This window comes from Globicephala melas, chromosome 1 (genome assembly GCF_963455315.2).
Source record: "Globicephala melas chromosome 1, mGloMel1.2, whole genome shotgun sequence".
Classification (NCBI taxonomy): Eukaryota; Metazoa; Chordata; class Mammalia; order Artiodactyla; family Delphinidae; genus Globicephala; species Globicephala melas.
The window spans coordinates 62,952,458-62,962,224 of NC_083314.1; the positions used below are offsets into that span (position 1 = coordinate 62,952,458).

Sequence of the window (9,767 nt, forward strand, 5' to 3'; positions counted from 1 at the left end):
AACCGCTATGCCAGCGCCAAAGCGACGGCTCACGTTAGCAACCGCGCGCCCCACCCCCGCCTAACGTCCCACCCGTTATTTATGACGTCTTTAGTTACGCCACCGTTATTAGGCTCATGCGGAGATCCAATCCGTGCCGACATAGTGGGACTTTCTCCAAGAGTCCCCAGGACGCAAGCCATCCTTCCCCCTGCAAAGGTGACAATTACCTTCCGCAGGGCCCTCTTCCCAACCCCGCCCTGCCCTGCCTGGCCCCAAACAATGAGGCGGGATGTGGGCTGCAGACCCGAGTGGCCCCAAACTCCAGCAGCCCAGGGGTTGAGGGGGGAGGGAAGGATGCAGAGCTTCCCGAGGAAACCAAAGGACCTGGCATTCTGGGAAATTCAAAAGTGCTAGTCCAGTTCTGGCAATCTGAACTCTTCCTCCTCAAAGCTGAAGTCTGAGAGACATTCCTGCTCCCTTTGGCCACATGGCTGACAAGAAAAGTAGCTGACCTGCAAAATGAGCACCAGTTAGGGTGGCGGGAGGGGAACACACCTTACAATTATTCGAAAATGTTGACATTTCCTGCAAACTCTCGGTATTCACGTCTCATTATTCATACACCACTCTATTATTAGGGGTCACCACTGAATCAGGGATGACTCCAGAACATCTGAAGGAGGAGTTTGGGCAGGTGAGCAATTCATTCTGGGAAAGAGAGTCTAAAACCACGGCCCTTTACATTACTATGGAAAACATCCCCCATCCCAACTTTTCAAAACAGAGCCATTAATCTAGAAAAAAACTACAGTGTCACTTTTCAGAGGTCTACCCTGTGTGCACATATGGAGAAGACACTTAGAATATTAAAGTCAGCATGTTAAGTAATTTTCATGTTAAGTAATTTTCTTGAAATACTGTAACTAGCACTCAGTTTAATTTCTTCACAGTCCTTTTCATAATCTATTTAATTTTAGTCCTTTTTAATTGTCTGTTACACCTTTAACACCTAAACTCCAAGAGAGAAGGAGCTTCACCTTATTTCCAGTGCCTAGCACATAATGGTTTCTAAATGGAACTGATTCCAAGATTGGCCTCATTTAGGAGTGGATCTGTTGTTATAATCAGGTTTGCAGAATCTTTAGTATCAATACAGAACCCTTTCCTCTCACATTTCATAGGAAGCTAGACTTCTTAAAGCACAAACATGGATACGTTTCAAGTTTCCTTGACTGATTTAAATTGAATTAAAATAATTATTTTATACAGGAAAAAACTTTCAAAATTTTTACATTTTTCAGAACATAACCACCTTTTCTTTCTCTACTTTCTTCCCTTCAAAACAAGCTTTGCAACATTGGGGTGAGTTAAATAATCAGAAATCTAGCCAAAAATTAAGCACTCAGTGACATGAAACACATTTTTTGCTCCTTTTTAATAAAACTCCTATATGCAGTACATTAATGTTTTCTTTCAGAAACTACGTTGACCACTTAATCCCTAATTTGACGCATCCATATAACTGGTTTACAGGAAGGTTCTTTGGCAAAATATTTAACACAAGATATATATGAGATGCTGAGATCTGGGTAATATACCTTACTTGAAAGGCATGAATAGTTTTTAAACAGTGTAGCATAATCACACTTAAGACCATAGTTACTTTGTTTCCAAATCCCTGCAATTCTATTTGAGGGGGGTTCTAAAAGGCCTGTGTCTTCTCCTGTGTCCACACGTAGACGTACACTGGTGGCCCTCAATCCTGCTCTCCAAACTTCAAATAAGGGGCCAGAGACAAGGCCCAGGACTTGGAAAAGTCCTAGAAATTCCCTGCCTCAAAAGCAGTTTCACCTTTTCCTAAGTAAGACAGAACTGAGTAGATATGCTGAAGTCTTCCACATCCTGCTGGGTGTTTTGAATTATGGCTACAGTGGCTGTGTACCCCTTGAGATTTTATCTCCACATACTTGAATTAAATCCTGTAGTCCCTCTTCGGTTCTAGCATCTGTGACCTCTTCACAGGGTCTATATGCCACAGTCGTTTTACCACTTTCTGTAATAAAGTTAACAAGGATCAATTCAGAAGTTTTCTTGTTCTAAAACTTCCTATATACAATGGTAGCACCGACTAATTAGACATTCTTTTGACTTCTAAAAACAGAAAATAAGACCATTTTCCTAGAAGTTCCCTCATCTGACACTTCAGTTTTTATTATAATTATTTGTGAAGACATATATAAGAAGTATCAACTTTATGATAAAGTTTTCAAAAACTTTATGATCTTAGAAATAAGAACTAAGGGGATTTCCTGGTGGCACAGTGGTTGGGAATCCGCCTGTCAGTGCAGGGGACATGGGTTCGAGCCCTGGTCTGGGAAGATCCCACAGGCCGCGGAGCAACTAGGCCCGTGCGCCACAACTACTGAGCCTGTGCTCTAGGGCTAATGAGACACAACTACTGAAGCCCACGTGCCACAACTACTGAAACCCCAGCACCTAGAGCCCGTGCTCCGCAACGAGAGAGGCCACAGCAATGAGGAGCCCGCACACCACAATGCAGAGTAGCCCCCACTCGCCCCAACTAGAGAAAGCCCATGTGCAGCAACAAAGACCCAACACAGCCAAAAACAAATAATAAATTTATAAAAAAAAAAAAAGAAATAAGAAATAAGGAATAAGGACATAGAAATTAAAAGCTGTGGAAACAAAAATGTTCAATCAAAATACAAATAAATAGGAAGGCATTAGGTGGGAGTCAAAGTGAGTTCAAACCTGGGAGAGATACCACTGGACTATAACAGATACTTCCTATTAGAAGCAAGGCAAGTGCCTACTCCTTGGGACCAAAATTCTACCAGATACAATGAACAAAGCTTTGGAGACAGAGACAGAGAGAGGGAGCATTTGAACACTCTACTGGTAGAAACTGGCCCATGTACCCTTTGGACAATACAGCTTTCCTCAAGGCAAGCTAGAGCCACCAGGATTTTTGGTCTAAGGGGTTTTGTGTACATATAAGGAGTACCTTGGCATATTAGGCACAAACAACCCAGTCATTTAGTTTGGTTCTTAAAGGTTGTTACCCAGAGTTGACAGCTGATGGAGATTCTGCCTGACGACCAGAGAAGTCAAACTTCACTGGAAGGACTGCCCAGGCTGGAAGGCCAAGACCAATCAAGGGTCAACTCTTACAAGCCAATAAGGTCTCTGACAACTTACCTAGAATTTCTCAGTCTCTAAGCCTGCAGGGCTGTGAAGCAGGGGAGCAATTCTGTTCCGGGAATCTACTAATCATAAAGTTTCCTTTGGGCACAGCCTGTGACATTCTCACCTCTGTATAACTCGATAGGGAACACAATCAACGCTATTCAATAGCATGACCAGTTTCAAGGCTCGCAAAAACATAGCCGATTATTATATAAGAATCACATTCACCCAATACATTAGAAATGAAAACTGAAATTCAACTGATTCCAAAAAGATAGCCTAATAAACACTTCAACAAGAAAACAACGGTAATAATAATAGTCAATATACTTTGTCTGCTTACTATGTTTCAGGCATAGTTCTAAGCTTTTTACATTCATCATCTCATTTACTCTTACAATATCCCCCATTTGGTGGTAAGCTGAATTACTAACCCTATTTGCAGATAAAGAAATTGCAGCTTAGAGATATTAAATACCTTCAAATATCTCTGGCTAGAAAAACCTACAATAGGGACAACAACAACAACAACAAAATCTAAGAGACAATGTTAGGACTCAAACACAGGTGTCCAAGGCTTATAATCACTACACTACTCTGTATGATAAGCAAGCAATTGAGGAAGAAGTGGATCAAACCCTTTCTGTATGAACTGAGGCAAGTCATTCTACATCTAAACACTGGGGACAATAATATTTGCTGTCGTTCTTCTCATAAATGCCACGAAGAACAAATTTAAGACTGTTGCTGTGAAAGCATATGGGGAATGAAAGAATATGTAATGTTTTAGATAACCATTATATTCATCCAATTAACTTTTCAGATAAGTTTATTTGCTCACTGAAACTGAAGCACTTCAACGACAATCAAAAAAGTCTTACCTAAAAGCACAATCAGTAATCTCTGAAATGCAACTGTCATAGCTTTCTGAATAGCAAGCTTCTGGGTTATCTTCCTTCTCATAAACAACAATAATGACCCTAAATCCAACCAAAACAGATGAATTTAAAACGCCTATATGAATAACTGATTTCTAGATTATATGTTTAAAACTAAAAATGCATCTGTGATTCTTAGATCATTACCTTAGTGATTAAGGGCAGGCACAACACTGGGCTACGGGTGAATGTCTCCGTTGCAGGTATACCCTGGCATGGCACATGCTTACTGCTCGGATCTATTCTGGAAGTTCCTAAAATACTAGACGGGAAATGCAAACTAAAATCGTGGCAGAAATCTCATATTACAGATTTCAAATGGACAAGCTTAGGCTGCACTGCTACAGACACTGCTCTCCTCTGCGTAAAGGGCTGGATTCATACAGTGAGATAGATTTGGTTGTAGTGCAGATGATCTGGCCTCTCCTCCACCATCACCCACTCACGTGAATGGTGGAGCCTCCTCCACCCCATTCGATAACAGCCCTGCCTCTGACTTAAAACCGTAAGCCCAAGTGCCATGGATTCTAGGAAAAATCTCAGTAGCAATTGGAATCCCCTTTCTAGGGATCTACATTTACTTTTTCCGCTCAGGCCATTTTATAGGAGGCAAAGGACTGAACATTTACACATGAGTTTATTTCAATCCTCAGACAATGATTTTGTTGAGATAACTGAAGGCCAGATTACATGTGTATTTGAAGAATTATTTTAGCACAAAACAAATTATTAACCAAACAAATAATAATAATAACTAATTTTCCCCCCTCCTAAGCTTCTTGGCAGGCAGCGAGTTCTAAAATTCTAAAGTTTAAGGTGCTGTCAGGTATTGCCTAAGATAAAAACCTATATTGTCGGGCAGAAAAGTTCTGCCCAGGGCTTTAGTTGCTTAGAAAAGGTGATGATGTATCTGAAAAGTTGAGTTTCAGAAAGAAAGGAAAAAAGAGAAATCCCACTCCCTCACCTCCCCCCACACACACATACTGGAAAACAGACCTTCCTCCAACTTATCCAAAGGTTCCTCAGCCATTCCAACTCCAGGACTCCAGCACTCGTGGGAGGGCAACACCACCTCTAAAGCACAGAAGACCTTCAGGCTTTGCTTCTGAAGTTGTGTCACAATATCTTCATTTTCCCTTTCTTCAAGGTTAGAAAGATCCTGAAGCTGTTAGGATTTTGAATTAAACGCTAGACTTCAACATATTCTTTGTTAGAAATAAAAGATAAACTCCAGGAATCCCAGGTAATAGTTTAGGTATGCTATCCCTTCAAAATCAACTGAGACTTGCAAATGAATGACTAGATATGGACAACTATTTTTTATGATATACCATAGAAATACTGGAGAAAATTATGGACACCACCATCCAAGTCATTGAGATTATCACTAATTCTAGGTGGAAGGCCAATGCTCAGATACTTCCATGTGGAAGTCTCTCACATCTCCTCCCCATAGCCATGTTCTATTCTGCTCTGTAAAGTCTAGGAGTTCGATGTTGAAAAGAGTCTGCTTAGTCAAAGAAAGTCTACAGAGTTTACCTTAATGATCCTTTTTGACCACTCATGGAAAACAAAAATGTAATTTGCCAATTCTTGGCATCTGGAGCTGTTTACGGCAAGCGTATTATGATGAACCACCTTATGTCTGGTGCCAAGACGAACCTAAAGACATAAAAGACTTAAAACTATCACAACCCTACATAGAGATTTATTTTGGATATACCTGAGATTTATTAATTCCAATTTCATAGAGTGTTTGTGAAGATTAAGTAGGACATTTTAAGCAATGAGTTCACAGTGAGTCCTAAATAAATGTTATTAATTATTTTTAAGTCAGTACTTTTCTGCATCATTTCCAGGGCCCCTGATTAACAGAAGGTTCCCTGACATCCGGTGGTGAAAGTGATGATGAAGGCATCCAAGGAAGCCCAGCAGAAGCCTATTATGGGCCTGGGGGTAAGCAAAGGAATGGACTGTTTTACTCATCTCATCCTGTAGCTCCTGCTTGAGAATATGACCTGAAGAGGAGACAAGATGGACCTGCCACTGAATTAGGACATGAATCTGTAGCACTCCCTCCCCAAGTTACTAACCCCTGTTAGAAGAGGGAATATATATACCTCTATAAATGTAAATAAAGCATCAAAAAGAATTAGAGATTCATCTGCATTAACAAGCTTCTTTGAGAGTGCAAATATTTCCAGTCTTAACTCTCTAAATAACTTACATATTACTGTGGATTTTATACATCACTACTTCTTTCTGAAATGTCTATTTCCATTTGAACAGGGTGTAATATATAAATTTAGTCATAAAAATTCAAATAATACAAATAAAATCAAAGCATTGTTAATTCTTTGTTGATTTGTTTGTGCATCTTCCTCTGTCACTAGTTTATGAGCTCCTCAGTGCTTGAAGGAACCACATATTATTCTTTCCTTGTTACCAGAAAGAAGAATACATATTGGCATATAATAGAGGAGTGATGGTCTGTTGACTGAGTGAATGAATGAGTACATAAGAAAATGAAGTTACTTTCTCCAACTGAAGCTGCCTGCTGGGAAGGAGAAATGAAGATTAATTTTTAAATATTGAGTGTCGCATGGGATGCTAGGCCCTGTACGGTGAGTCATAATGGAGCTGTCGTGGACAATTAGGAAGCTTCAGAAGGGCTTGAGCCCCTGGGTAGTAGAGACAGCTGACATCTGGGATAACCTTGAAACAGGTCTTGCTGGCAAACCTTTCCCTTCGTGCTACTAAGAAAAGCTCAGATACATTAGGCCTTTCCTTGGTTTTATTTTAAGATGTTATTCTCTTTTCTGTATTTATAAAAAACACAGGGGAAGTAAGATAAGAAGTATGTATACCTGCCAATGAATAAAAGAACACATAATTGGAACTTCCATGCTGGTGCAGTGGTTAAGACTCCATGCTCCCAATGCAGGGGGCCTGGGTTCGATCCCTGGTCCGTGAACCAGGTCTCACATGTATGCTGCAACGAAGAGTTTGCACGTCAAATTTCAGGAGCCTGCGAGCCACAAAAAAAGGAGCCTGCCTACTGCAAGTGGGGAGCCCACATGCCACAACTGGGGAGCCCTTGAGCCGCACCTAAGGAGCTATCTGCTGCAACTGAGATCCAGTGCAAGCAAATAAATAAATAAAATTGAAAAAGAACGCATAAGTAAAGTAGGGAAAAATTTCGGGATTGTGGGTAGTAAACTAAGGCTCTGCATTAAATATACAAATCTAATACGAATGCCCTTTCCTCTCAACTCTATAGTGACTTGGAGAACATTTTCTTCATTACGCTATCAGTGACGGGCTATATGCTGTGAAAATCTCACAACCTACGCTTATGGAATAGTCTTTATGTGCAATATAAGAAAAGTACTCATTACTCACAACTGATACTAAGTAACTGTTTCATAATCTTTCCAGGACCATCTGTCATATCTGAGTGGTACGTGAAATGGTCGCAGGGTCCGCAAATAAAAGCATGTCTGACAAAAATCATTTCAATCCCAGGGAGTACAGCCAGGATTGAAGAGGGTGTTAAACAGCGTACAGAACTGAGAGTTAGTGTACCTGGAGTCACATCTGAGGAGAGTTCTCAGATTCAATAAAGGTGAAATCAGTGAGTAAAGAAATATGGGTGTGAAGAGGCAGCAAGGTCAGTAGGAAGTAGCCAGAACAAGAAGCCAATCAGAGAAGACACACAATTATAAAGGGAAAGGTCTGGGAAGTCTAAGCCTCACTCCCTTATTCAGAGGAATTGAAAAGGCCCTGAACATAATGAAATGTTAATTCTGGGGAGGTAAAACTGGACGGCATGTTAATATGGAATAAGGTTTCTACAATGCACTAAAGAATATTTACCCATTTTCTGGAATCTGAAGTGAGTTCTTAATAGGCAGTTTGAGAGTGATGATGATGATGAAGCCTCCTTTATCTTACATCTGACAAAAGTTTGTCAAGCTTGGGACTTCCCTGTTGGCACACTGGTTAAGAGTCTGGGTGCCAATGCAGGGGACACGGGTTCAATCCTTGTCCGGAAAAATCTCACATGCCGCAGAGCAACTAAGCCCGTGTACCACAACTACTGGGCCTGTGCTCTAGAGGCCGTGAGGCACAACTATTGAAGCCCGTGTGCCTAGAACCCGTGCTCCACAACAAGAGAAGCCGTCGCGATGAGAAGCCCATGCACTGCAACGAAGAACAAACTCCGCTCGCCGCAAATAGAGAAAGCCGGCATGCAGCAACAAGACCCAACACAGACAAAAATAAATTCATTAATTAATTAGAAAAATTTTTGTCAGCTTCACATATTTAAAATCCACATAAATGTATATATAAGTAAGATTCTTGTGAAGATTTCTTAAATTAAGGGGCAGCAGAAAATGACATGGGGTTTAACATCAGTTAAGTTTGGGTTTGGCCTCTAGTTTCCACGTTTACTGTCATGAACCTTAAGTAAGTCACTTAAGCATCCTGAGTTCGAGTTTCTTCATCTAAAAAAAAAGAAAGAAACAACTGGGGAACTGGGGGAACAGTGGAGCAGTGCATGTGAGAGCATTCTGTACACCACAGTGCTGTACAAACGCTGGCCATTATTTTTGTTTGTCGGTTTGTTTGTTTTTTCCCTGGTATCTTAGTTCCCAGACCAGGGGTTGAACCCGGGCCCTCAGCAGTGAAAGTGCAGAGTCCTAACCAGTGGACCACCAGGGAATTCCCGATGGCCTATTAGTTTTAAATTCAGCACTTCATCCCAGTAGAGCGAAGAATGCCACATTTGGACCCACCTTCACTGGAGATGTGTGAAAAAGCTGCTTCTGGTCGCATGGCTTTTGGGCTCTGTGGGCATCCCTTGCTGAGTAAAACTTGATGATGGCAGAGAACCCAGGACCTCCCACTGCTGCGTTTGGGAAGAGTCGGACCGAATACAGAAGGCCAAACTGAGAGAAGACTGTGAACAGAGAATGCTTTAGGGTGGTCTCACACTAAGAAAGTGCTGTAAATTTCAGGCCCAGGAAACCAAACCGCCCATTCCTTTATATTCCCCCAGCCCTTCACCACAGGCAACTGTGGTGAGCCTGTAACTCCAAACACTTCTCATTTCATGAACAAGGTTCCGTCTGAAATCCTAAGCTTCGAGAAGTATTAGGAGGCAATTCCTTCTGTTGGGGACTAACTCTCAAAAATCTATAGGGGTGAGCTGACTGCTCAGGTCGTCTCTAGGACTAAGATTCCTCTCAGCAGAGACCACAGGCAGATGAGGTACTGAAGCAGTACCCCGGGGCGCCCAGTTACTGGGGCACGGGGTGTCTTCCTCCACCCTTCCCTCCCCTCCGGCTCGGCTCAATTGCAAAGCCTCGGGGGTGGGTCCAGAGCTCAGCTCCCACACCAGCAAGGTTTTGTCACCCTCGATGGGAACCGCAAAAGGTACCAACTGCACCATCCCACCGTCACCGCACGTGCGCTGCTCGGGGAGCAAGTGGACTACGCTTGCGCACGCGCACCCGTGCTTTTTAAATACTTAGTGCCAATAAATCTAATATATAGAAAAATAGTTCAAAGCCCCTGAGTGCTTTGTGAATAGAAAAGCTTGAGATTCAGAGCAAGTTCAGAGCTTGACTGTCTAAG

At 41.8% G+C, this 9,767-nt stretch overlaps 2 protein-coding genes across 5 annotated transcripts in view; both read right to left on the reverse strand.

Annotated features, from left to right (window-relative positions):
- Positions 1-9,767, reverse strand: part of LOC115863125 (leucine-rich repeat-containing protein 37A3-like) — a 77,605-nt gene that overhangs the window by 36,213 nt on the left and 31,625 nt on the right.
- Positions 393-9,582, reverse strand: LOC115863106 (RAD52 motif-containing protein 1-like). Of its 4 annotated transcripts, none has more exons than XM_030875606.2 (7): positions 9,488-9,582; positions 8,927-9,113; positions 5,667-5,789; positions 5,124-5,292; positions 4,071-4,169; positions 1,950-2,035; positions 393-494 (listed from the first exon to the last, which is right to left on the reverse strand). In XM_030875606.2, exons 1-7 carry the CDS (start codon positions 9,580-9,582, stop codon positions 393-395), a joined length of 861 nt encoding a protein of 286 aa, XP_030731466.1. The 4 variants fall into 4 exon arrangements, with proteins under 4 accessions (XP_030731466.1, XP_030731465.1, XP_030731467.1 ...); XM_030875605.2 differs by having other exon boundaries at positions 8,927-9,106; positions 9,478-9,582; XM_030875607.2 differs by lacking the exon at positions 4,071-4,169.

Bases quoted from the DNA above. Each gene is read 5' to 3' on its own strand.
- LOC115863106 (XM_030875605.2), bottom strand. From the start codon at position 9,582: ATGGTGCAGTTGGTACCTTTTGCGGTTCCCATCGAGGGTGACAAAACC. The intron at 5,790-8,926 runs GTGGGTCCAAAT...TTATGTCTTTAG, and splicing joins TTCACACATCTCCAGTGAAG to GTTCGTCTTGGCACCAGACA. The intron at 5,293-5,666 runs GTAAACTCTGTA...AAATCCTAACAG, and splicing joins GGTCAAAAAGGATCATTAAG to CTTCAGGATCTTTCTAACCT.